Raw genomic sequence first — 26,948 nt, forward strand, 5'->3', positions numbered from 1 at the left:
ACCCAGGATGGGGCCGTTTTGGAGCTGCTTAGTAAAGCTGTGCCCTCTCTGTCCCCACAGGCTCCGGATATGAGCAGCTCTGAGGAATTTCCCAGCTTTGGGGCTCAGGTGGCTCCCAAGACCCTCCCTTGGGGCCCCAAACGATAATGATGAGAAAACAAACCTCCAGCCTGCTGACCCAAACCCACCGCGCAACGGTTTGTTTCAATCTGACTCAGCAGCTGGACCCTCCGTAAATTGTTGACGCTCCCCCTCCCCGAGGTCTCACAGTGAAGCCCGGCGCCCTGCGCTGCGTGTGGCTGGTCCTCGGGTCTGGCCAGCGCCCGGCGCGTGCTCAGGATCTGCCCGACCCTGGCTGTGGGCCGGCTTTCCACAGTTTGAACACTAACACAGGCGATTGGACATTTCACGGCAAGCTTTCTGGTCCACCGGCATGTCAGCAAGGCCCTGGCCCCACTGAGAGTGCTGCACAGCTGGGGCTGCGCCCACTTCCTGTGTTGTGACCTCAGGAAATAAATTTCCTTGACTTTAGAAAAGCCAAACGCTCGCCCTCTTCCTTTCCCAGCTCTTTTTCCCTCTGCCTGCCGTGCAGCCCTCTGGACTGCAGTCCAGTTCCTTCCCGCTGCCACAGTCCGCTGAGCCCAACCCCAGGGTGGGAGGCAGGCTCAGCGTGCGCACTGGAGCGCCCGGACCCAGGGGGACCAGGTTCCAGGTGAGGCTGCATGTCTGCCATCTGGGTCTGCTGTGAGCTGAGAACCGTGGGGACGGAGAGGGGTGGCCCGCAGAGGAGAGGCAGAGACCCACTGCCCCTCCAAGCTGGCCTGTTGCACCGACTTCCGCTTCCCCCCTCCCACGCCACAGAGCCAGTGTGGTGTCTCCTGCCAAGGGGGTGCCAGCCCGGTGCTCAGCCTCCTGATTCCGATGCCCTGGTGGTTACGCGTGCCTGGTTCGCTGAGGCCGCCATAGCCCCGGGCCGCACCCTCCCTCACCCTCAGGTGGCCAGTGGTCAGCAGCCAGTGTGCTGGTCCAGAATGGGGAGCACACATACCACCCATAGGCTGTTCTCTGACACAGACACTGTGTGCAGGCCCTGGAACTGGCCTTCAGAGGTGGCTTTGTGTTCCTGGGGTGGGGAGAGGCTGTCATTGGGCCTGCACTGGAGAGCAGGTCCTGCTAAGGGAGCCTGCTTTTGTCAGGTGCGTAGTAGGTCATTCCAGGCCTGACAGGGTGCCCAGCCCCAGCCAGCGTGGCAAAGGTGCTCTCTGGAGAGGAAATATGCCTCAGCGGTATTGTGAAAGCCGCAGATGGGCCCTTGGTTTCCGGGTTGTCTGGCCTCAGGTCCCCATCTCTGCCTCCATGGAGGTGACTGAGCCCCTCTGGAGTTTTCACCCAGTTACTGAGTTCTTAGAGGAGCTGACTGCTGCCCTTCACCTGTCCCTTCCCCAGGGATAGTCACTTCTTCTCTGACCACCTTTTCATGGAGTTTTTCATTCACTTACTGCTCAGCTTCGCAATCTTTAGGCTGAAATTCCTAAATAGGCCAGAATTGCATAACTCAAGTCTGACGTCAGTTGCCTCTGCGAGTCCCGTTAGCTCTGGCAGCCTCCACATGCCCCTCTAGGAGCAGTGGGTGGGGTGAGACATGCTTCACCTGAATAGGCTGGGTGACCCCAAACCAGGGGAGTCGATGGAGACGGAGAGGAGAGGCGCCGTCTGGCCTTTCTCCAGGACCATCCCCCACTCCCTGGTCCTGCGGGTCCCTTCCGTCTGCATGAGTTTGGGAGCCTTTCCTGTCGGCCAGTGTGCTGCCCTCTCCTCCCCCTCTGGTGTCTGCCCAAACCTCCTCCTCCTGTGTTTCTATGGCATCTAACCCCCTCCCCCAATGGTGGATTTTTAATTGTCCCAACAGGTGTTTGCACATCTGCACTTATTCCTAAATGTAGGTGCAGCCCCCTCTCCTACACTGTGCGGGTCTCGCTGTGTGGCTGTGAGTCAAGCTCACAGGGTGACTGTGCCCGGGGCCCTCCTGCCACCTCTGGTGCTGCTTCGGGGAGCCCTGGGCGGGGGTGGGGCCGAGTGTCCGTTCACCTGTCGACTGTCTTCCATATCGTGTGTCCACAGTTACGATCCATCCCTTGGCCTTAACTTTGGAATTTGGAGATTATATGCAAACACGTGTAAAGGCTCATGAATGTGGATGACACTGGAATTTTATAAATTCTAAATAAAACCCAAAACCAGACTGTGTGCCGAGGCTTGTCTGTCACGCCCCGTGTGTGTGCTCGGTCCATGGGATGCTCACGTGGTCACGGACATCCCTGCACAGTTCTTGTCTTTGGTGCTGCTCTCCCAGCAGGCACGCAGTTCTCAGCCCTGGGTTAACTGACTGCCCTGCAGGGGCCACTGTGGGAGGTCAGCGGTAGTCACTGCTGGGTGGCTGCCTGTCCCTGGGCTCCTGTGGCCTCACCTGCTGTGAAGCAGTTTCCTGCCCTGCTCATCTCAGGATTCTGCCTGAATTCTCTCCATCAGCAAACTGTGTGTCCCCAGGACTGGCACCCGGCCCCAGGCAGGTACTGAGCGGGCGGGGGGGGGGGGTGTCAGTGGAGGAACCACCCCAGTCACGGGGGAGGGAGGAAGGGGGCAGCATCTGTATTCAAGGAGCAAAGCTCGGCAGCCAGGATGGGCCAGCCCGTGATGCACCACGTGGAAGCTCGCGGTCAGACATGGTGGCTCTGCTCCCTCGGCATACGGAGGTGGCCGCTCTGGGTGGGCCCCAGTCACGCGGGAGAGTCCACGCCCTGAACCATGCTGACTAAAGTGGTGTGTTGCTTCAGGAAAGCCTGAGTCACAACTCGATTATTTCCTTATGTTTCAATAAATTTACTCTAAAATCACAAAGTTGAGATAGCAATAGAGCAGCTGCTGGAAGAAAGTAGTTGTGGATATCGTGAGGACGCAGCATGGGGGGTGCCATGGGCCTCACTGCTGGGTGGCTCTGCTGCTCAGAGGACGGTCCCTTCCTTGAGAGTGGTGAGTGATGCCCAAAAGCAGTGCCAACTGGCACCTCCTTTGCTCACTTCACAGAAATGCCACCTGCAGTGGGCACAAGGCTGCCTGAGGTCCGAGCGGGAGTTTTTAGTGACCCCACATTGTCAAGGATGCTGTTTGGAGGTGTCAGCCTGGACTGTGTGCCCTGAGGGAGGCGGTGGTCACACAGTATCTGGAGGTTTATTCCGGCATGAATTACAAGGTGCAGGCAGAGGAGTGCCAGGGGAGGGGAAGCACAGTGGCGTAGAGGTAGGGTAACTGAGTTAACGTGAGGGGGATGTGGGAGGGGTGCACGTCCAGTCAGTGATGAAGCTGACCACGCAGCATGCTGCTCCTAACTTTGGAGATGATTGTGTGTAAACACAGAAAACTCCAGTGTTTCACTGGTCAGGGAATGAAACGGTCTCCTTCCAGGCCTTCCCAGCCTCGGGGCGCAGCCTGGGAGGGAGCCCACAGTGCTGCTTCCTTTTAGCCTGAGAGGCTGCGGGTAGCTGGGAGGGAAAGGGAAGTGGGGAGGGAGTGGGGTGCTGGGGTGAGCTGACTCCCCTGTGACCTGGAGCACAGGTGCTGGGGTCAGGCAGGGCTCTGCGTGGACAGATGGGCCTAGAGGGAGGGGTCATTCCACCGTTCCAAAGACAGCAGGCACAGCAAAGCACCAGAGAACTGAGGACCCCGGTCCACTGGCTGGATTGGCAGATGAGTCATGTGAGGGCTGAAGGGCAAGTGGGAAGTGAGCAGGGAGAGGTGGGCGGGGTGGGGGTGCAGGGGCCCAGGATGGCACCAAGTGGAGGGTTGAGGCCTGGAAGGCCACAGCTCTGAGTGAAGATGTGGGCGAGTAGGCAGCATGCCCAGAGGCAGGGGCGTGGTGGAGCCAGCATCTCAGAGGTAGAGCAGGTCTGCCCCGGGAGTGAGGAGATACTGGCTCGGGGCTGGGAGACAGTGGGGGCCGCTCCCTTGGGCATGGCATCCCAGGCCTCCAGGTTCCGCTGCCATAGGTACCTGGCTTTGGGTACTCCAAAGAGGTGGCCAGTGTGGGCTGCAGCCAGGGCCTGGGAGGCAGGGGGCAGGAGCCCAAGGCAGTGGAAGAGGGGCAGGGGAGGCTGCGGCTCCCCGGGGTGGGAAGGCTTTAACAGCCTCTCCTGAGCCGAGGCCTCTGCCCTCCAGCTGGGTGTGGCTCCAGGACCCTCAGCTGCTGTGATCCCTGTGACCTCAGAGGGAAGGGACTGGGGAGGCTCGGCTGGCTTCTGGCCACCTAGGCTGTGGGCCCAGGCTTTCCGCTGAGGATTGGGGCTGGTCATCCTTGGCTCCATTAGTCCCAAAGAGAGTCTGTCCAGGAGGGGTGGCCAGGGAGAGTGTGATTAAACCAACTTCACCTCGGCCTGCTTGGCAGCAGAGTACCTGGCTGGGACCACTCCACGGCAGGTGGGTGAGGGCTACGGGTGGGGGCTCACCTCATTCTCGGCTAGCGCCTGCTTGGCCAAATAGTACTCCCTCTTCACCTTGATCTGCACAGACTCAGGGATGTCAGGTACCAGGAGGTCAAGGACCCGGCCGATGGAGAATACCACATGCTGGGAGCAGGAGACAGGACCAGCAGTGGGAGAGGGAACCCCACCCATTGGTAAAACAAATGCCCAGAGTGGCCTTCACAGGCCCAGGTATGGGCACCTGCTCCCCAGATATGGGTGAACTGGAAAGCAGCAGTGTCTTCACGGCCACAGAGACCACCCCCTGCTGCTGTGGTTCCATGGAGCTTCCCTTGGACACGGCACAGCGCCCAGATCATTCTGATGTCCAGGCAGGGATTAGCTCCCCTTTCCAGACGGGAAAATGACGCAGAGAATGGTGATTTGACCAAGGTGATAGAGCGTAAGACCGGGGCTCTATTCCTTTGGGCACACCGACCCCCCAACCAAGCCACATGGTGCGATTAGGCAAAACGGGGGGCAGCCATCATGCTAAGGCAGAGAGCCAGTGGGGGAAGCCAACAGGGCCCTGGGAGGTGCCCCGGCTACCTCAAACACGATGACAAAGGCCAGGCGGATGGCCAGAAGGTTCCAGTAGGTCCCGGAATAATGCCCATCGTGGTCCCTGAATGCTCGATACCTGCAGGAAACGTGGGCTTGGTGCGGGGAGCCAGGCAGATGACTCCTCAGCACCTCCACCTTTTCCCTCCCCGATGCTATGATTCTGGGCCTGGCTTACCATGGAGGGCTCCCCAAGAGGGAAATATTCCCCAGCAGTGTTCTCTGACAGCACTTAGCTTTCACTGTGGTCCCAAAGGAAGGATGAGCTGGGTTGTCCGTTCCCCTACCAGGCTAACCCGGGCCCCACAGTGGACAGGTCCTTAGCGTCCAGTCGTGGCCACCTGGCAAGTCTGTGCTGCCGCTGCTCTGTTTGGGCTGCTGCCCAGCTCTGCTCCCCCTACTGTAAGCTCTCAGCTCTGACTGCCCTTTCGGACCGAGGGTCCCCTAGGCACCCTGTGACTGCCTGGATCAATGTCTTGTGGTAAGAGGGAACACCCCATTTTGTAACAAACTTGGGTGTTGCACCCCGTGGAAAGCATCGCCAGGGCCAGCTTTGTAGGAAAAGTAAGTTAAAAATGTCACCGAGAAAAGTTCCTCAATGAGTGGGATCGACTGTAAGTGGCTGAACTAGACACAGCAGAACAGGGGGCTGGGGGACAGTGACGGCAAAGTCACCCTGAATGCATCGGAGAGCCTGAAAGATGGACAGGTGTGAAAGCACTCAGGAGCCATGAGGAGAAACAGACACGCCGGCGTAATGGGGGCTCCGGGGGGGTGGGGGGGGCGGATCTGTGTGGAGAAATAAAATGCAGCCGCTTCCGGGACTAAGGAAACACCACTCCTTAGACCACTCGTCTGAGTCTCAGTGAGAAACTTAAATAAACCCTATCACGGCTGATCCCTGCTGTTAGAGACAAAGATAAAGGAAACGAGAAAAAATCTCAAATGCCACGAATGTGTGCTTCCAACAGGAAGAGCCAGGGCACCACAGCATGTTTCTGAAAACCCGAGGGACAAGCTCTCCACCTGGGATTTTTATGCCTGCTATTTGAAGGACAGAAAGATAGATTAAGACATAAAAACCAACATCCATAAGAGTTCAGGAGCCACACACCATCCCTGAAAGAGCCATTAAAGGGTACGCTTCCGCAAGAAGTACAAATTCAGAGTAAGAAGTTCCTGTAGCCACATAGATTAATGCACCAAATAGATGTGATTAAAAATGATTAAAACTTTCTGTGTGTTTTTAATAGTAAAATTAAAACTGTAGAACAATGCCCAGCCAGTGTGGGTCAGGGGTTGAGCAGCATCTGCTGCACCAGGCGGTCACCGGCTCAATTCTCGGTCAAGCCATATGCCCGGGTTGTGGGCTCGATCCCCAGTCGGGGGCGTGCAGGAGGCAGCCAGTCGGGGTCTCTCTCACAGGGATGTTTCTCTCTCCCCCTTCCTCTCTCTGAAAGGCAATGCAAAAAATATCCCGGGGGTGGTGAAAACAAAACAAAACGCCGAATCAGTGCGTTGTACACCTGAAGCTAATATAACAGTGCCCGTCAAGTATAATTCAATGTAAAAAGCTGCGCGTTTGGGAACCTACTCTCCTAAATAACTTGTGGATAAATAAGAAAATCACAACTGAAGTTATGAAATATTTAGAACTGGAGGACAGCAGGTGGGTGCTCAGCCCCAATGGAATGGGACTGCTAAGGGGTATATTCAAGTAAATTTATAGACATGAATTTGTTTCTTAAAGCCCAAGGAAGACTGAAAACTAACGCGCTGAGACTTCAACTCCGGAAGATTGATTTTTAAGAGAAAGGAAAAAACACAGACTATGTCTGGAAAGAAAATGCAGCCATAAATACAAAAACAGGGGAGCTTAAGAAAACCTAAGAGAATATTATGAATACATTTGTGTCGTTACATTTTAAAGCTCAACTGAAAGGGTTTTCTGTAAAAAAAAAAGCCAAAAAAATTACCAAAATTGATGACAAAAGGGAACTTCATGGGCTTCCAACTGTGCGGGTCGTGGCCTCTGATTTTCAGAAGCTCCCCCCGCCCTGTGCGCGTGTCCGCTGTCACCGCCCCGCCCCGCCCCGGGGTGAGCAGGATGGGTCCCCGCAGTCCCCGCCCCGTCCCCGCGTCCCACAGCTGGTGGCGGGTCTGAGGCAGGAAGCCCAGGGCTGGAGCCTGCGGGCGTCTGGTCGCCCTGTCCCCTACCCTGGGGCCCTGCTCCCCGAGTCTGTCCTCAGGGCGACCCTACCTGGCGACCTCACCTGGCAGCCTCCCCTGGCGGCCTCACCTGGCGCCCCCACCTGACGACCCTACCTGACGACCCTACCTGGCAGCCTCACCCGGCGCCCCCACCTGGCGCCCCCACCTGGCGACCCTACCTGGCGCCCCCACCTGGCGCCCTCACCTGGCGGCCCCACCTGGCGCCCCCACCTGGCGCCCCCACCTGGCGACCTTACCTGGCACCCCCACCTGGCGCCCCCACCTGGCGGCCTCACCTGGCGCCCCCACCTGGCGACCCTACCTGGCGCCCCCACCTGGCGCCCTCACCTGGCGCCCCCACCTGGCGACCCTACCTGGCGCCCTCACCTGGCGACCTTACCTGGCGCCCTCACCTGGCGCCCCCACCTGGCGACCCTACCTGGCGCCCTCACCTGGCGACCTTACCTGGCGCCCTCACCTGGCGCCCCCACCTGGCGGCCTCACCTGGCGCCCCCACCTGGCGGCCTCACCTGGCGCCCCCACCTGGCGGCCTCACCTGGCGCCCCCACCTGGCGGCCTCACCTGGCGCCCCCACCTGGCGACCCTACCTGGCGCCCTCACCTGGCGGCCTCACCTGGCGCCCCCACCTGGCGCCCCCACCTGGCGCCCCCACCTGGCGGCCTCACCTGGCGCCCCCACCTGGCGCCCCCACCTGGCGCCCCCACCTGGCGGCCTCACCTGGCGCCCTCACCTGGCGGCCCCACCTGGCGCCCCCACCTGGCGCCCCCACCTGGCGCCCCCACCTGGCGGCCTCACCTGGCGCCCCCACCTGGCGGCCTCACCTGCACGTGCGGTTGTGCGCGGCGGCGAAGGCGGGCGGGGCGCGCGCCAGCGTGAAGTTGACGAAGCCGCGCAGGTCGCCGGCTCGCGCCCACAGGTAGTAGGTGCGCGGCAGGAAGTCGGAGGAGAAGGCGAGCAGCAGGGCCTGCGGCGGGCGGGCGGGGTCGGCGCGGGCCCCGCGGAACCCCGGCCCCAGAACCCCGCCCCGGGAGCCCCCCGCGCTCACGTTGCTGGTGACCGCCAGGTGCGCGATGGCCGCCAGGATGGGGAACCAGATGCCCACGTCCTGCGCGCGCTCGGCCACCGGCCGCCGGCGCCCGCACACGAGCTTCTGCGCGTCCAGGCGGATCTCCAGCCAGTTGTTGAGCATCGCGAAGAGCGGCGCCAGCGGGCAGGCGGCCGCGAAGAGCGTCACGAAGCCGAACTGCAGCACTGCGGGCGGGGGTCACCGCGGGCCGGCCCCCTCCGCCGCGCCCCGCCCCGCCCCGCCCCGCCCCGCCCCAGGAGGCCCCCGCGGCCCCGGGCTGCTCCGCGGAGCTGCGGGCGCGCGGCCTGGGGCCTGGGCCCCTCCCCGGCCCCTGCGGGCTTCGGCAGGACGGCGAGCGGGGGCTGCCTGCTCCGCTCACCCCCTGGGTGCTCTGAAATCGCTAAGGAGAGCACCGGCCCCGCTGCCGCCGCCCAGCGGCCTAGGGACGGGCGGGGTCCACCCCACTCGCTCATCAGGAAAAAGCACGTGCGCTGTCTGCTCCCTTTATCCCCGGAGGGAGCCGCTACTGTCGCCCCTTGGCTTCGGCTGCCGGGGGCTCAGAGTGATGCGTTCGGCTCAGACCCAACACCTTCCATTCCGACTGTGCCGGGGCCTCAGAGTAAGACCCTGGCTGCGGGGACCGCGCCGCATTAGACAAAGACCCTGCCCCCCCCCCCCAGCACATCACCCTGTGCAGGGAATGAGCGCAGGCACCCGCCACCACCTGGCCACCGCACGGTTGAGGGTCCAGCAAAGAGTGGGCATCGAGAAAATTTCTGGAATCAACTCCCAGATGGGACTCCAGCGGTCAGGGGACTTGAGGCCAGTCACCTCCCAGGTGCAGCCTTACTCTGGGGGCAGTTGTCCCCAGCCCTAGTGCCTGGTCTCCGGAGCACCAGCCTGGCTTCTTTCCTAGCCCCTACAGGAGGCTCTAGCTGATGCTTTCTGGGGTGGGGGGGAGCAAGGCCACTCCAGGAGAGCCCCATCAACTGCCCCGGGCCCTCTTCCCAAGCCCTGTGCCCAGGGTGCTGCCCCTTCCCATCCTCGGCCTATCTTCATGGGCGTTCCCCACTGTGACCCCCACAAGTCCTTTCAGGATCCTTTGCAGGCCTGGCTCCACCGGGGATCCCCTGTCTACACCCAGGTCATGTTTCAAGGGAGACAGAGAAATGCTGAGGCTGGGGGCCCCAGGGGCACCTACCCATTTCGAGGTACTCGTCAAACAGGCCCTCATAGGGCAGGAGCTCGTAGTCCGCCTCCCAGGGGGCCTGGCCCACAGCTGCTGAAGCCACCTTCCCCTTCTTGGAGCGAAGCCACCTGCCCTTGAGCTTCCTGGAGGGGGCACACCGGGAACATGGCTCTTGCTTCTGAAGCAGAGTCCTGGCTGCTCTGCATTTTGAGGGCAGCATGGGGAGGGTCTGGGCCCTGGGACGGGCACAGTGGGCAAGGCCTTGCAGAACCCCGAGAGCATCTGCATCCTTCTGGGAGGGTAGCCCCTCCCTGGGCCCCCTGCAGTGCCCCCAGGAAAGTGACCATTGCTCAGGGAAGCTTTGGGGGATGGATTCCTTCTGGGAAAAGCAGAGGTGCCAAGAGCTGTGTTGAGGTAGAAGGGAGCCGATGAGGCCATCGCTGTGCCAGCAGGGGACGTGTGTGTGTTGCTGTATCGTATGTGGAACATGTGTGCCTGTGATGCTTTGTCATACTTGGGGAATGTGTGTATGTGGCTTTGCCACCACTCATGCAGCCCCTACAGGCACCAGCGACATTCCAGACTCGTGATCTCCTTGAATTCAGCTGCATAGCATGGACTGCACCCAAAGATAGCCGTGGGTTGGCCAAGGTCCCATGGCTATGGTTCGAGGCGCCCAGGGGAGTCTGTGCTGTTTGGGACGATCAGGTGTGCAGGGGAGGTGGGAAGATGCCCAGCTTGGGTCCAGCCTTGGGCAGTCATGGCAAGGGCTCTGGCCTGGGAGAGGGCCCGGTTGCCAGGACAGGAGCCACAATGGTGCCGGTGGTGGTGGTGGCATGGGGGAGATAGGACCCCAGTGGCTGGACACCTGAGGCTCGGGCCTCCCCTGGTGACCCCCTCTGGTGCTGCCTTGGCTGGGGGTGCTCAAAACCCCTGGCCACAGGGGCTATAGGAAGGGTGGGCCTCCTCCCTCAATGAAGCTGGAAGGGACAGAACTCATTATGCCCACACAGCAACCACGGGGTGGGGGTGTCACAGAACCCATAGGGTGGATGGGGGGGCAGACCCTCCCCTCCTCTGCAAGTGAGGCAGCCAGGTCCAGGAGGGGCCCACCTGGCTTCCCTCCACCTATTCTCCAGGTTGGAACTGGGCCGGGGCTGTCCCCAGCCACTGCCGGTCCCAGGGTCATTGGATGCTGCCCAGGGCAGGTGGGGGACTCACGGGACGAGCATCTCCTGCATGTTGTTGATGATTTGCTTGCCCACCATGATGACCAGGAGCTCCTGTGCCAGCTCGACGAGGCAGCCTCCGGCCGCACACTGCACAGCAGGCTCCAGGTTAGCGCAGGGGAGGGGGCCTCATGCCCACCCCCCCCCAACCCTGGAAGGTGGCCCATGTCCCACCTCCCTTTCAGACACGCTGTGGCTACCTTTCGGATTGCGTAAGTCCTCCCCCAGACCCCCCGTCTCCCTGAGGTCCACCTGGGGGACGGTGCGTGGGAATGACCAGGGCCACTGCTGCACAGCACCCCAGTTTTCCTTTGAAGGCCCAGGTGGTGTGGGGCTGACACTGGCCTGTGGCTCTACGGAGCACCCACCCTGCAGCCTCAGCGATTCCAGCCAGTGAGAGGTGCGCCCAGGGGCTTTGCGGGGGAGCCCCTGGGACGGCGTACCTCGCACAGGGGAGCCTGGGCTGGCGGCATGCTGCCCCCGGGGGTGAGGAGGACCTGCCTGAGGTCAGGCGTGGCCAGCGCTGGGCGGCAGGGCGGCTCTGTTCAGCTGCCTGCGCCCAGGACACCTGTCGGGCTTCAGTACAGGCGCCAGGAGCTCTGTCTCTGCTTAAGTCTAGAGCTTGTCCCACTGAAGTTGGGGGCCCAGCTGCCCGGTCCCTGAAAAGCCCCTCCCCATCATGGTAAAATAAAGAGCCTTCCTTGGGGGTGGACGCCTTGCCGGCAGCGGTGGGTGGGGTCACAGCCCAGAACCATGGGCAGGGGGGAGCCCTTCTGGTCAGAGAGGCCTTTCAGGTGAGGTGGTCAGCAGGAGCCGGCAGGCCCCCCCCCCCCGCCCAGAGGCCACCTGAGGACGGTTCCAGCCCCACCTAGCCTGTGCCCTCAGCCAGGGAGGAGCCAGACGCCTGGGGACAATTTTGAGGGGCTTTCCACAGTGTCTCTGAAGGGCGGGCGGGTTCAAACCCAGGTGCCCACAGGGGGCACCGAGCCCCGTGACAGTCACCAGCCTTTGTCCCCAGAGGAGCTCTGGTCAGTGACAGTGGCTGACAGCCCAGCACAGTGGCAGGGACTCAGCTCAGGTGTGAGAGTCAGGTCAGCGGGGGGAAAGGTGACACAGGAGGACAGGACTGTGTTTTGTGGGTGGCTGTGCCGGGCGGGGGCCTGAGTGGCTGTGAGGAGGCTGCTGTGGGGGTCCCGGGGCAGCTGCGGCCCTGGGGGAGGGGCAGAGAGAATCCCTGCAAATTAAGGCTCTGATGGAAGTCAGGGGCAGGACCCGTGGGCGTCAGTCCCGGCGCACTCACCTCCTCGTTGCGAACCCCGAACAAGGTGTGGTAGTTGCCTGGGTAACCCACAAACCTAGAGGAGATGGGGGTCCCGAGGCTGCGAGTGAGGAGGCGCTGTCCCCCCGCCTGCACTGTGCCTCCCTCGTGGCACCTGCAGGAACCTCGAGGTGGACCCGGAGCCCGAGGCCCTGGGCCAGGACAGCTGCGTCCCACCAGGCCTCCAGGCCGTCATCCCTGCCCTCCCTGAGCATCGGGGGCCACAGGGGGACCCACAGGGGCAGCGCAGGAGCAGGGCCGGGTGAGGTGCCCACCTGCCCTTGAAGAAGCCAATGTAGATGGGCGAGGAGTAGAAGTTGACGAACTGGAAGATGAACACCTTGAGGGTGAAGGCGTCCTCAAAGCTGGTCTGCGTCCGGTGCATTTCTGGGCAGAGAGGCTCCTCAGTCCCCCGCGCCCGGCCCCGTGACCACCTCACTGGCCAGGGAGCGAGGAAAGCGCGTCCCCCGGGGATTGGACAGAAGCTCATTCAGGAGGGGGGCAGAGTGCGGCGTCCCCCAGGTTCTCATTTCAAAATCATCTAAACGCGTTATGTTGGTGGAGGAAGAGCCGGGCAGGTGACTAACCCACAGCGATGCTGGGAACAGACTGGTGGGCCCCGGGAGCAGCCAGAGGCAGGGCCAAGGGATAGTCTGAGGTTGGGGTGACCCTGCCTGGGCAGCTGGTGCTGAGACAGACGGAGGTGGGGGCATAAAAGGTGAATTGCAGGGAACACCTGAGGCCGGAAATGGGGCGCACACGGCCCCACTGTTGCAGGAACACTGGGGGCATCCGTGGGACACCCGCCCACCCAAAAGCCCCCTCCCCAGGTGGACACTGAGCTCTCTGTCCCACTCCTAGACCAGGGCTGCTAATAGACAATTACAGAATGAAGGATTGGTTCTTTGGAGTTTGTCCTTAGGAAATGGGGGTGGGGGGAGAGGCAGGCCTGTGGGGGAAGAACCAAGGAGGAGAGGGAAGGAGCTTACTGCTCGGCAGCTACCCCCAGTTGCCTCTCAGACACTGAGAAAGCCGGCACGCAGGGGCCTGGGCTGGGCAGGCCCTCCCAGGGGAGCTCAGCTGCGAGGGGCCCTGTGCACAGGGAGCAGGGGCGAGGCCTGGGTGCCCCAGAGGACCCTCCTGTCCCCACCCCAGGCCCTGCTCACAGCTGGGGGGGTCCCACATCCCACCTGTGCCTCAGACACAAGGACCCTGTGGATCTGCAAGGAAGTGGTGGTCTGGGGTGGGGCTGGGGCGGTTCCGGCTCAGCACCGGCCTTGGCCACTCACCCCACCGTGTGAGGACGTGGGCCAGGGCCACGTAGACCTTAGAGATGGTGAGAATGAAGACTAGGTTCACCATGGAGCCGGTGAGGCTGGCGATGCGCGAAGCCTGGGGACAGGAGGTGGGTCAGAGCCACCCCGCCCAGCAGGAGCCGCCCCCACCCAGCAGGAACCGGTGGCGGAGGCTCACCCGGGTCGCTAGGAGGGTGTTGTTCGACCTGGACACCAGGATGGCCATGGTGGTGCGGTACACAGTGATGGACACGAAGCACATGACCACCGCTGCCACCTACGGGCGGCCCAGCCTGTGAGACCCACGCCGAGCCCAGGACCCCAGGACCCTGGGGCCACAGCTCCTACCCGTAGACCTGGCTGTGCCCTGTGCCTCTCCCAGTGGGTTATTGGGGGGAACCGGGCGGCAAGGAGGGGGAGGGTGGGGGCGGGAGGCCACTTAAAATTACAGGTGGACCATGTCTGGGTGTCAGGGGAGCCACTGTGGGTTGTTCTTGGCCTCAGGTGCTGAGAACCAACCAGCCAGCCCCCACCCTGCCCTCCTGCCACCCAAAACTTGGAAACTCCTGACATCTGGGGAGGGGAGGGCAGGATTGCGCTAGGAAGCCCCCCAGCTGGAGGAACCCGAGCTGGGATCCCCCCAGCGTGAGGGATGCCCCCGGCCCACCTCTGTGGGGAAACCTTCCCAGAGCCCCCGGCCCGCCCACACCCACGTCTTACACCCCAGGCCCCCAGCCTGGACCTGAGCTTGGCCCCTCCCTGGAGCCCAGGCCCACAGGGGCCTTTCTGGGGCAGCAAGTGTCTCGGGGCCCCAGGGGGCAGGGGGGACGACAACCGCCCCACGCAGCTCAGAGGAAGGGGTGCGAGGGGAGGGACCGGCAGTGGGACCCTCACCATCATCAGCACCAGCACGGAGCCGGCCAGCGTGCGGCGCATGCGGCTCCTCCTGGGGAAGTGGGGTTCCTCCTCGCCGGTGACGGGGTTCAGGGCTGTCGTGGGGGCCGAGGCGGCAAACTGGGGCCGCGGCCTCTCCTGGAAGGGAGCCGGTCCTCAGCGGCGGCCTCAGGGGGGGGGCCGCGCCCGGGGCCCCACTCACCTCGATGTCCTCGTAGTCGAAGCAGCCCCAGCGGTAGGCCAGCGTGGCGCTCTTCCGCTTCCAGTACTCCAGGAACAGCACGGCCCACAGCGCCATGAACACGCTGAAGAAGACGGTGCCCCCGTGGTCGAAGAGCCGGCCGGCCTGCGGGGGGCGGGCCGTTCACACAGCGGCCCCGGCCGTGCCTCAGTTTCCCCCCTGAGCAATGGGGACACCTGTCCTGAGCCTGTCAGCCGTTGTATTTTGGAAGCAGGTGACTCGTTTTCCTGCGGGGGCCGCGGACGGCAGATGCCGCCCCAGAATGACCACACCCAGGTCTCCCCCATAACCACGTAGGTGATTTAGATGAGACTCGGGACGTTTTGAACTGTTGATATTTGGGAGATTTTTGGACTTAGAGCTAAAGCCATGATGTGTTTAGAACCCTGGGGGTGTTGCATTTTGCCTATGGGATGGACATGAAGTTTGGGGGACAGAGGGTGGACTGGAGTGGACTGGAGTGTGGCCCCCACCTGGAACTTCAGAATGTAAGTTTATTTGGAACAACGGTCTTTGGGTGTGTAATTAAGGTGGGGGTGTCCACACGAAAGCACCTGGCTTAGGGGTCCCTGAGCCCAGTGACAAATCCTTAGGAAAGCAGAGAAGGGGAGTGGGTGCAGTGCCCAGAGGCAGAGATGGGGAGGTGCGGCCACCAGAAGTGGGAGCGAGAGCATCTCCGGGAGAAGCCAGCCCTGCCAACGCCTGGACGTTGGACTTCTGGCCTCCAGACTGTGGAGAAATAATTCCTGTTGTTTCAGGCCCCGGTTACGATTTGTTAGAGCAGCCCTAGGAAACGGTGCAGGTGGATGCCCAGGGGTGGCAAAGGTGTGTGGTCTGGGGGCCAACTCTGCACCAGGGGCTCCAGGCCCAGTGTGTGGGATGCAGGCAAGGCCACGAGGCCACTGTCCCCGTGGGACACTAACACGCCCACAGTGTGCTGGGCTGCTGTGGGGGCCTGCGGGGGCCAAGGACTCCAAGGAGCCGCCTGCCCCTGGCCTCTTAAGCCGGCGGTTCTGCTCCCCGGTGTGTGCCCTGGGAGCTTCCGGCTTTGTCTGCCTTGGGGGTCCTCCGGCTGGGCTGACCTTGGTCCATTAGAGACAATAACAAGAGTAATAGTAAGGGCCCACCTATGGCCACCTATGACACAGGCACCCTGCCAAGGTGGGCACCACAGAGCTGGGTCACGGGTGGGGCAGGACCAGGACCCGGGAACTGCCTTCCTCCCCTTGCCCCCACCCTCCTACCTGGACCAGGGAGCAGGCGCTGGAGAGCAGCCAGAAGGGGCAGTTGAGGCAGAGCGGGCACATCTCAAAGCTGTCGGCGCTGCTGCACAGCTCCTGCCTTCAGAGTGGGGGGGGTGCCAGAAGGGGGCCCTCCCGCCAGGCCTGCCTTGCCTCTCCCTCCCACCACTGCCTTTGCCAGCCCAGCATTTTTTAAAATATGGGCGATGATAGTTTTTGAGATAACTTTTTGAAATTTCAGCTCCATAATAAAATAAAACTCAAGCCCTGTCATTTGTTTATTGTAAGAAAAGCTTACACTATTACAAGAAACAGGGTGTCAATAAAATTAGCCTGGGAGCACACCTGCCTCCCTGCATCATTCGGGAAACCCACCTGTCCACCTGTGCTATTCTGGGAACACCCCTGTCCACCTGTGTCACCTGGAGGCACATTTGTCCAATGGTCAGTCTCGGGAGCACCCCTATCTACCTGTCATTCTTCCAGCCAGGTCTGTGGGGCCCTCTGTGACATCCATGAGGGCAGGGAAGTGCCCAGCGCTCACCTCCATCCTCAGCTTTACACAGGCCTTGGCATCTGGGGGGTCCCTCACCACCTCCCCCAACCCCGAAGACACAGGGTGAGGCCTGGGACTGGAAGGGAGAGGGCACTTACGTGGGTGTGTCTGAGAACACCATGAAGCAGCCCACCAGGAACACCAGCGTGCCCACCACGGCTGCCGGCAGGAGCCAGCCTGTGTAGAACCCTGCAGAGGGGAGCCGGGTGGGGGGCCAGGAGTCCGCTGTCAGCACCCTGGATGGGCCCGTGCACCCAACACTGGGCTGAGTTCTGGGTGGGGGTCTGCATGGACACAATTGTCCCCCAGGGACACACATCCAATCAGGGGGTCTGGGGCAGATCGTCTGGGAGGTAGGTGTGGGGGGGATGGTCGTCAGGGGTCCTCCCTGGCAGCCCCTTCGTCCTAGCCTCTGCCCTGGGCTCTCATAGGCCATGTGTGGTGAGCCAGGAACACTGGGGCCTGGAGCGAGGAGGCCTGCCTGCAGGAGGGGGTTCCCGGTCCCTGGCTGGGGTGTTAAGAGGGCCCTGGGCTGGTGGCCGAGGTGGCCTAGGAGGGGTCAGCAGGCTGGCAGCCCGGCCCCTGTGCTCTCTCCCTTCTTGGAGACACAGATTAGCAGACTGTTACCCTGAAGACTGAGTCGGGGGCCAGGGAGGCCCCAAGGGGCGGCGGGAGGGACTCACCGAGCCAGGCGAAGTAGAAGGCCACCTTCTCCCCGAAGTACCTGCGCACGTGGTCCAGAGGCTGGTACTTGTGCCACTTGCGCCAGCGGGCCCAGTACTGGAACAGGATCTGCCGCTGGCTGAGGCCAGGGGCGTGCAGATCCTCCAGGGGCGTCATGAAGGGTCCCTGGGGACAAGAAGCCGGTGGGCAGGGCTCAGCTGGTCTGGGCCCTGTTCTGGGTGTGGGGCTTCAGCACTGCGCAAGGCCCACCCCTGAGTCCTGGACTCGGGGTTACTGCTCAAGGACGAAAGAGCAACGCTGGGGTCTGGGGGATCTGCGGGGTCTGGGAAGGCCTCTCTGGGAGGCGACATCTGAGCTACGTGCCTCAGTCTCCCAGGGCCCCAAGTCCAGGAGGAGCTGAGCTGTGGTCCAGGGTGGACCGGCACCTCTGGGTGGGCTTCTGCAGCCCGGTGCTGTACCATCTCCCCATCGGCCAGGCAAGTGAGGCCGGCTATGCCAGGTGCTGCGGGTTCTCGGCTCTGGCCAGAGGCGGGAAGAGGGATGCCCTGCGGCCGAGGTGGAGCTGGCCACTCCCCTACACATCCTCAGGAGGCCCCTGGCACCTCAGGTGGCTGCAGGCCTGCCCCTGCCCTCACCCTGCGGCTCCTTCCTGCAGCTCTGAGGCCTGGAAGGGGGATCAGGGTGCAAACAGCTTCCAGACCTCACAGTGGACATTTTGTCAGGACGATGGTAGTAGCCCTCCACTGCCTCAGTTTACCCTACTTGCAGGGAGCATGGGGGACCTCACTGTTCTCCCCAAGAGGGAAGCTGCTGGTGGAGACGGTGCTGTTGGGCCTGTGGCGCTGGGCCTGTGGGCTGTTGGGACGAGAGGGCAGTCCTGGCTGCCCAGGGCTTGAACAGGCCACAGCATGACCTGGTCACATCCCCCAGCAGGCCACTCATCTGGCTACAGCTGCCCCCACACCCTCTGGAGTGGACAGCAGGACCGCTCATCTGGGAGCTCACCCCATGCCCTGGCCCGAGACCCTGCCCTGGACCCACCAGACCCCAGCCTCACCTCGTGCAGGGGGAATGCCGCCTTGAAGACGCCCTGGGACAGCAGCTGGTCGACCCCAAACAGACCTTTCTTCTCATGGCCGTACGGGGTCTTGGCCAGGATCTCAAACAGCTGGGGGTGGGGGGTGGGGGGTACAGGTCACCTATCATGTGACGACAGGTGGGGACATCCTGGCCCTCCGTCTCGGGGCTGAGCCCGCGGCCGGCCCCCCGCAGCCCTCTGGTGACAAAGGAAGAGGGTGCTTCCTGCGCCCAGATCTCCCTGTTGTCCCTCATGCACCTCGCACCCCGAGGTGGGACGGGCGTCCTCACTGTACGATCACAAGACCTTGGCCAGGATCACGGGCGCGCAGGTGTTGAGCTTGGATTTGACCCCTGGCCCTGGCCATGCACAGCCAGCCCTGGACCCCACTCTGGGCAGAGCCAGCCTCCGGCTGGACGGCTGTGTCAGGCGTGTGCTCTGCCCCTTTGGTGGCCAGCAGCAGGGGGCTGTCCCGGGCAGGCCTGTCCTAGCCCCTTTCCGTCACAGATCCTGGAGCAGTCTGGCTCAGCCCACCCTTCTCAGGGACGATGCTCGGACCCCTGGCTCCCTTCCTCGCTGACCGGCAGGGCCCACCTGGGCCCAGTGGCCATGGCTGTCTGTCCCACAAGTCTGTAACTAATATCCATTCCGGGCCCTTGGGGGAGCGTCCTGCAGGGGGCACTGAGCAGGGCCCCAACTGAGTGCAGTGAGGTGGGTCACCCCTGTGCCTGCAGCCCCCAGCCCTGGCCTCAGTGGTCCAACCACAGAAGAGCCTTCCTGCGCCCAGATCTCGGGCTGGGAGGTCTGGGGCCGGCCAGCTCCCGAGAGCAGGTGAGGGTGTGGGGACTGCCTTGGGGACCCCACTCACAATCTGGTGCCTGTTTGTGCTGGTGAAGAAGCTGTCCTGGCTGTCACTGCGGAGGAACCTGTGGGCATGTGAAATGTCAGAAGAGCCCACGAGGGCAGGGACACGGCACACGGATCACGCAGCCTCCGCCTTGCACGCTGGGGAACAGCCACCATCCCCCCCCGCCCCCCCGGCACACAATCAAATCCCATTTCTGCCTTTTCCTCTCTGGAGGGAGGAGGTCACAGAACATTGTCCAGATGTCTCAGACGTCCCTCCACCCCGGGACAGTGGCTGGCCGAGGGCAGGACAGTGTGGGAGCCCCAGGCTCTTCGAGGAGCCCTGTGGCCTCCAAGCATGGGACCAAAGGCCTCGTGGCTGCGTCTGGTGGTGGCCGGCATGGAGGGATGGTGGACCAGAGGGCCTTCCCTGTGATGCCAGAGACTTGGGAAGCTCCGTGGGCGGGGGCAAGAGTTAGTGTGGCTGAATGTCCCCAGCAGAGAAGGGAGGTGTTCTCGGCGTGGGCAGTGAGACCACGTGGGGGCTTCACTGCTGGTCACCCACATCAATCCCCACCATGCCTGGACACGGCCCAGTCTGCAGGCTAGGTGTGCCACGAGACGCGCCCACAGGAGAGGTGCCACCAGCAGCGGGTATGGACTGACCATGTCCACCTTCTGCTTCAGCTGTGCCAGGAGGGCTCCCAGCCGCCTGGGCCCAGGAGACCCTGCCACCCACTGTGGACATGTCACTGAGCAGGAAATGGGCTGTGTGTCCAGCCACTGAGGTCTGGGGGACAATTGTCCACAGCACAGCCTGCCTGTCCTGACTGACATGGACATGGGCTGAGCTTGCCCAACTGCCACTCACGCTCCCGGGTTGAAAAGCTCCAGAAAGGAGAAGGTTTGGGGGAATGCGGACTTTTAGTTCCGCCACTCGCTGACCGCTCATGCATGCACCCCTGGCTGTGTCCCCTGGGCACAGCAGGGCCACCGCCTCTCACCTCGACAGCTTGCTCACTTTGAACTGGCAGGAGTAATACTCGGGGGGCGTGTCGGGCACGTCCTCCAGCAGCACGTTGGGGACACCCAGCCGCTGCAGCAGGCTGGCTGACCAGTTGCAGGCCTGGTTAGGCAGCTCCTGGAAGGGATCACCACTTGTTCTTCCCACCCCTGAGCAGATGGGCGCGGTGGGGTGGGGTGGGATGTGCGGATTTGCAAACTGAACAGCAGGGGAAGGGCTCAGCGAGGGAACGGGTTCTAGGGCAGCTCAACTGGTCCAGGTGAGGCCCAGAGACCCTCAAGGCGGGGAGGTTCAGACGGTCACACGTCCCTTTGGCCACCAAATACCACGATGGTCAAAGGGACTCAGAGTAGGTGGCAGAGCAGCCACCAGGCATGGACCCTGAAGTCACCTGCTGCCCCTCCACCCTGTGTCCCCTGGGCTGCGGCTGCCCTTCCCCCTCCTGCAGTGGCCCTCAACGGGTGGCCTGGTGGGGGTCGGAAGCTAGAGGGCCCAGGTGGCCAGCTCAGAGCCATGGCTGCTGCCCACGCCTCCCTATCTCCCCTGAACCCGCCATGGTTGGGGGTAGGGCCGCCCTGCCCTGTCTGCCCAAGAGCTTCCTGGAGCAGCGTGATGACGGCCGGGAGGGGCCTTGAGGAAAACAATGCAGAACCTCAAGTTGTCAGCACTGGACACGGCATCCAGCACAGGGGGTGCAGGCGTGAGGAACCCTGGCTTGGGGGACCGCCAGGCCTTCCCTGGCCCCATGCCCCCAGGCACCCACCTGCAGGGGCAGCTTCAGGCGCAGGTCTTCGGCGTAGTAGCAGAGCACGGCCCAGGAGGCACTGAGGAGGACATGGTGCACGACACTGCCCTCATCCTGGACGTGACGCTGTGGGGACCGGGCTGTGTCAGAGCCTGAGCGCGCACGCGTGTGCACACGTGGGTGCATGTTCGCACATGTTCACATCTGTACCTGTGTGTGCACCCGTGTGCATGTCTGTATGGGTGCACAAGTAGGTGCATGTTTGTGCACATTGTGTGTGTGTGTGCATGTGCACACGCATGTGTGTGTATGTATGGGTGTGTGTGCACATGGGTGTGTGTCCGTTTACACTTTTAGGAAGAGGCAGATGTTCCTGTAGCCATGGTAACAACTAACCAGCCATGGTTTTAAACCTAGTTGATAAGTGACAGCTCACTTCTGTGACCGCACCCTCAGAGCCAAGCATGGAGGCCAGCGTCAGCCACACGCCTGTGACATCGCACCCTCCCCATCTGAGCTCAGAGTGACGGCCTGAGCAGCCCAGCTCCCTGACTCAAGCAGGCAATAGGCTCAGCTCTTGGTTTTCAGATACTGAATGACTGGCCCCCTGACAAGCCTCTGGGCATCTGTGTATGTTGTGCATGTAAATTAGAAGTGTGCACATGTGGATGTGACTATGAGTGGCATCACTGTGTTCGCATGCATGTGTGCATGTGTATGTGGACATGTGACAGGCACTCCTGGGGCCCTGAGACGGGAACTTTTAGTCCCATGATTAAGTGTCTACTGAGTATACACCTGTTTCTAAGGACCCGCAGTTCTCAGCCCTCACGACATCATCTCCATCTGGGGTTCCCCAGAAGCCAGTGCCCGGGCCCCGCTGAGGGGCGGACCTGGGCCTCTGCCCCAAATGAGTGTGATGTGTGCTGAGAATTGCCATTTAGACTGGGGACTGAGGGCACTTTGGGCAAAGCTGAGCACTGGTGCCCTGTGGTGCCCTCTGCGCCCACTAAAAGGCAAGCTTGCCCAATTCCGGATGAAGGTTTCCCAAACTCATCTGGCCACACCCGTCCACCACACTGTCTCATGAGCTTTTTGCATAAGGAGGGGGCGTCTTTTCTTCCCTACTCCCCGATTGACAAGTGGACTCAAACTCAGAAGGGGACAGGGTGATAGCTCTCGACCCTCTCCCACTGGTACATGTTCACCAACACTCAGGGAAGCTCTGGGAGGGAGTGCGGCCAACGTGGGCCTCGGGGAGGCGGCTGAGCAGTGGGTGGAGGTGCTGCTAACTCCGGGCAATGAGCAGGAACATGAGAGCCCCGGGGGGTGGGAAGGGACAGGCACAAGGTGGAAGTGAATCCCCACTGGTTAAAACCACGGGGGGACACCACAGTGACGGTGACGGGCCCGCTGGACTGGGAACCAACAAAGAGCAGGGTCCAGAGTATAGGAGCTGCCCCTATGCTGGTAAGGAAACAGGTGAACAACCGCGTGGAAAACAGGGCAAAAGATCGAAAAAGGCAGCTCACGGTATTGGAAACACAGATAAGTCAAAAACATGCAGAAATGCTCATCTCGTTTGGAATCAGGGAAAATGCAGCTTAAAACCCCAGGGAGGTAGCACCTCACACCCACCAGATGGGCAAAGATTTAAGTCAGACAAAACCAAGTGCCGAGAAGACACCGAGCAAAGGGCGGCGCTCATGGCTGATAGGGTGCCTGTCAGGTCACTGCTAGGGGCATGGTGGCCACACACACACCCAGGCCAGCAACTCTACCCTCGGGGCAAATTCCCGCACCCGGGCACAGGGCCACACGTGCGCACATGTGAGAGTTTAGGGCAGCCCTTTTCGCCAGAGCCCCAAACGGGAGCAAGTCAAACGTCCGTCCACATGACAGATAAGTACACAGCGACAGAGTCCCCGGCAAGACCTCTACACAGGGACAGCCGCCCGGCAGCCGCTGCGCCAGCGATGCCGGCGGGTCACACAGGCGTGACGTCAGCTCACCCTGAGCACAACTCTGTCTTATCAAGTTCAAACTGAAACTAAGCCACATTGTTCAGCAACATAAAATGTGCTCAAGAGCCCGGGCCGGGTGGCCCAGTTGGTTAGAGCCCCATCCCGCTACGCAAAGGCCGCAGGTTTGATCTCTGCTCAGGGCACATACCAGAAGCAACCAATGAATTCATAAATAAATGGAACAACAAGTCGATGTCTCTCTCCCTCTCTCTCTCCCTTTCTCTCTCTAAAATAAATAAGTTAATTAAAAATAAATAACTAAATTGTGCTCAAATGATAAAGAAACATAAAAACGTGATTAACATGAAGCTCAGGATTGATTATCTGGGGCTGGGAAGACAGATGCATGATGGCAGAGCCTGCTCCTGGGGACGGAGAAAGGTGGTGAGGAAGCAGGGCGGACGCTGCAGGGGACATGCAGAGGGACCTGGGATGGGGGCAGGGATGCGATGGAACCAGACTTCTGCGCCCCGATCCCCACTGCTCCAAGCCCCACTCACTGCCCACGAGCCCCCTCTGCAATGGCACCACACAGCTCCTTCCTGCTTTCTCACACTCCCTGCAGCTGAAGTGCGACCAGCTATTATAACTGACATCATATCTGTGAAAGGACGTTTTAGCTGTTAAATCCTATAAGCACACTAGAGTTATAATTACAAATGTCACACCTAGACAGAAGCTCTAATGCTGGAGGTGGGACAGGTGAATGGAGAAGAGGGCTTTTGATTTTTTGGGTGAATTTAGAGGGCTCTGGCATCCATGAGCGAGCTCCCTGTGCTATGATGGGTTGATGGTTTACTTGGGGGGGGGGGTAGGTGCACCCAGCAGGACCCTGGGCTTGATTTGTTCCTAGATTCTAGGTGTCACACCCGCAGGCCTTGTGGTTGCAGAGCCTTGGGCCCTGCCCACAACCAATCCCATGTACCTGGTCCACATGCAGCCCAGCCACACGAAGGTTATCCAGGAAGGTCTCCCGCCAGGCCCTGTGTGTCTCTGTCTTGTCCTGGGTTGTGCTGTCCTGCTGCTGACCCAGCCTCAGGTCTTCCTCCCAAACAAGGACAAAGTCTGCTGGGAGCCAATAGGGACAGAAGCAGGGGGATGGGCTGAGTGGGGTACTGGCATCCCAGCTGGGGCACCCAGGTGCCAGTGGGAAGTAGGAGCCAAGCACCTGGACACCTGGCCTACCTCTCTATACAAGAGGCTGTGGTCATGGTCAAAGGGTCCAACCCAGCGTCGACTGAGAACCAGGAGAAAGTGGGAAGAAGCACTTTTTAAAGAAAAATGGTCAAGAATTTTTAAATCAGATGAAAAAAAAAAATCAATCCAAAGAATAAAAAATCTCAGTGCTCCCCAAGCAGGATAAGGAAACTCCAGCTAGGGGAGCCATCGGCAGCGCGTCTTTGCTGTGAACTCGCAGAGAAAGAGGAAAAACCAACATGTTATTTCTCAGGAGCAAGAAGAATATGGACACCTGACTTCTCAACTGAAACTATGGAAGACAAAAGACACTAAAACAGCATGTTTAAAGTGCTGCGGAAAACACCGAACACTGGAATTCTCATTCTGCAGCAATGTTCTTCAGAGGTGAGGCTAAAGGAAGGTCTCCTCAAAGAATTAAAATCTGGGAGAATTAAAATCCCCGCCCACCTGCTCTGCAGGAAACACCGGGGGAAGGCCTCTAGGCTGAGGGAGATACTCTCAGGTGAAATGCAGATGAGCAAGAGGAATGAACTCACCCCAAACAATAAGCAGTTAAGCTGAGAGGGAAACGACCCATCTGCAGAGGACACAACCTCGGACAGGGACAATCTAGAGGAATTCACTACAAAAACTGCTAGAACTAATAACAGGTTTGGCAAGGTTGCCAGATACAAGATCAACATACAAATATCAGTTGTAGGCCTGGCCAGCGTGACTCGGTTGAGCATCATCTCATGCACCGAAGGGTTGTGGATTCGATTCCTGGTCAGGCCACACGCCCCAGCTTTGGGCTCACTCCCCAGTAGGGGGTGTGCAGGAGGCAGCTGATCAATGTTTCTCTGTCATCATTGACATTTCTCTCTCTCCCTCTTCGTTCCTCTCTCTAAAAATCAATAAAAATGTATTTAAAACCTAAGAATCTGAGATGACTCCAAGCTGCCCTAAGGCCAGAGCAGGAGGGAGGTGGGTGCTCCCTCTGCCCTCCAGAGTTATTTCCAGCTCCAGCCCCTGAGTAGGGACCCCTTCCCTGCTGTGTCCCCAGACTGTGTTCTGCTCACTAGGAGGCCCTCACCCCATTTCCCAGCACAACTGGCGCTAGAGCTGGTCCTCAGGAGAGAGTGCTGGGTGGGGGAGGGGAAGCCTGGTCACAGAGTCCGATGACCCAGACCTGCTGTCCTCCTGCCACTAGCCATGGGCACCCTATCTGTGTCCCCACCCCCAGCACCAACACCGGCACAGCTGGCAGACACAGGGAGGGGCTCACCGATCCGGGGCTTGGCAGGGCTCCCCACCCTGTGAGTGGCTGCCTGGTGTTCATCCGTCTGGAAGAAAAACACCTCATGGTGAGGACGCCCCCCACCCTGCCCTGGACCACCCAGGACCACCAAGGGCCCAGTGGAGAGAGCCACTACTGGGTGTGGGCAGGGGGCTCACAGGCCCACCCCGGGTGAGGCAGCCCAGGCCCTTCCTGCTGCCTGGCCTCTGAGCAGCTGGCACAGGCTGTGGGCAAGGGTCAGGTTTGCAGGCAGCGTGGCCAATACCCAGGGTGCCCACCCTTGCAGGCTCCAGAGGCCAGAGGGGAGCTGAGCTGCCCTGTGAGTGGCTCTGTGGACGGGCCAGAGGTGGTCATGTGCCCAGAGGGTGGAATCCTGTTCTGGGTGAGTGAGGTCTGTGTCCCCCACCCCCAGAGGCTATGCTGTGGGGCAGTGGGAAGGGGCTGCTGTGTCCGCTCTCAGCGGTGGGGCTAGGGTGGACAGCACCCAGGAGGCAGACACGGAGCCCAGGAGGATTAGGAATACTCCCGACAACCTCACTCAGGGTGTCTGGGCCCCCCCAGGGCCAGGAGTGGGAGCCCTGCATCCCTCTCTCTCCCCACCGCACTGGAGGGATCTGGCCCTGTCCCTGCCTCCACCTCCCTGGCCTCGTCCAGCCATCCCAGGGGATTTCTACACGTCCCTCAGGGCCACCAAGGCAGGCAGTGACCTCACTGTGACACCTCCCTCTTCCCAGGCAGCTTGGGGACACAGGAGGTAAGGGTTTGGGGTCTCCGGATGCATTGCCCCCCACCCCAAGCCAGGTCATTGTCTCCAGGGTCCTTGTGTCCATCCCAGGCGTGGGGGCTCAGAGACCCTCCTGTATTCACCATAGACCATGGCCTGGAGCCCAGGGCCGGGGTAGGGGGGGCTGTGCAGGGCTTCCTGTCCCCAGAGCCCCTGACGATGGAGAGTTAGTTACCTGTGAGGTGTTGAATATGCTCCCATAAGAGTCCCCCTTCTCCATCCCTGGGGCCATGTTGATCAGGACAGCACTGTCCTCCTCTGGGGCCCGTCTCCGCAGCATCCTGCTCCTGCACCCACCAGGAACAGGTGGGCGCCAGAGGAAAGAGGGGACACATGAGATGTGGCCCCTCCACCACATGGCCTTCAGACCCACCTGACAGGTGAGAACAGGGCCAGCGGCCTCAGGCAAGGCTGGGCCAGGCCGAGCTGTCTGACCCAGGACCACGTGAAGCCCCCAGAACTGGGAGAGGAAGCTGCCCATCTGTCTGTCCGGTGAGTGCTCCCCTCCCCTCGGCCCTGCACGTGGGCTCGGAGCACAGGTGCCCCTCTTTCTTCTGTTCACCTGCCGAGGACAGATGGCACCCTTTAGTAGAGAGAGATGGGGAGTTGGCTCCTCCTGGGGTGTCCCAGGCCTGGCTGAGATGCTGGCCCGGCCACACCGACCCCGAGTCCTCCCCACTCCCCGCCTCTGGGTCTCTGTGGGGAAGACAGTCACCACGGCTACAGCTGATGGGTTGGGCAACGTGGGACAAAGAGTGGGAGAAGCCCTGCGGCTGGAAGGGGACTGAACCTGAGCAGGGGCTGGTTGTCCACCCAGCAGGACCAGTGTGGTCCTGAGGGACATCACCAGGGCCACTGTGGCTGGGAGGCTGTGCTGGTAGAGGAGCCACGGGAGGGCAGAGGGGATGGGGACGGTTTGTCTAGTCCAGATAAGCTGAGGGCAGGGGCGGG

General features: G+C 61.2%; 2 protein-coding genes across 6 annotated transcripts in view; one reads left to right on the forward strand and one right to left on the reverse strand.

The window, feature by feature from the left end:
* Positions 1 to 2,242, forward strand: part of HDLBP (high density lipoprotein binding protein) — a 52,162-nt gene extending 49,920 nt beyond the window's left edge. For all 5 annotated transcript variants that reach the window (XM_081142369.1, XM_081142370.1, XM_081142371.1 and 2 more), the window contains exon 28: positions 61 to 2,242. In XM_081142369.1, the coding sequence (XP_080998495.1) occupies positions 61 to 147 (87 nt within the window). In that variant the 3' untranslated portion in view covers positions 148 to 2,242. The remainder of the gene's footprint in view (positions 1 to 60) is intronic.
* Positions 2,243 to 4,257: 2,015 nt separating this feature from the next.
* Positions 4,258 to 26,284, reverse strand: ANO7 (anoctamin 7; the record flags this gene model as incomplete). Its single annotated transcript, XM_081142207.1, has 23 exons — positions 26,173 to 26,284; positions 25,202 to 25,259; positions 23,663 to 23,805; positions 20,732 to 20,839; positions 19,949 to 20,085; positions 18,967 to 19,024; positions 18,078 to 18,188; positions 17,020 to 17,185; positions 16,435 to 16,525; positions 15,784 to 15,880; positions 14,501 to 14,644; positions 14,299 to 14,436; positions 13,583 to 13,681; positions 13,399 to 13,501; positions 12,385 to 12,496; positions 12,092 to 12,146; positions 10,784 to 10,881; positions 9,575 to 9,705; positions 8,353 to 8,558; positions 8,129 to 8,271; positions 5,064 to 5,154; positions 4,500 to 4,619; positions 4,258 to 4,374 (listed from the first exon to the last, which is right to left on the reverse strand). Exons 1-23 carry the CDS (start codon positions 26,275 to 26,277, stop codon positions 4,258 to 4,260), a joined length of 2,631 nt encoding a protein of 876 aa, XP_080998333.1. The 5' UTR covers positions 26,278 to 26,284.
* Between the last annotated feature and the right edge of the window lie 664 nt (positions 26,285 to 26,948).

Source organism: Miniopterus schreibersii (genome assembly GCF_964146895.1).
Source record: "Miniopterus schreibersii genome assembly, chromosome: 7".
Taxonomy (NCBI): domain Eukaryota; kingdom Metazoa; phylum Chordata; class Mammalia; order Chiroptera; family Miniopteridae; genus Miniopterus; species Miniopterus schreibersii.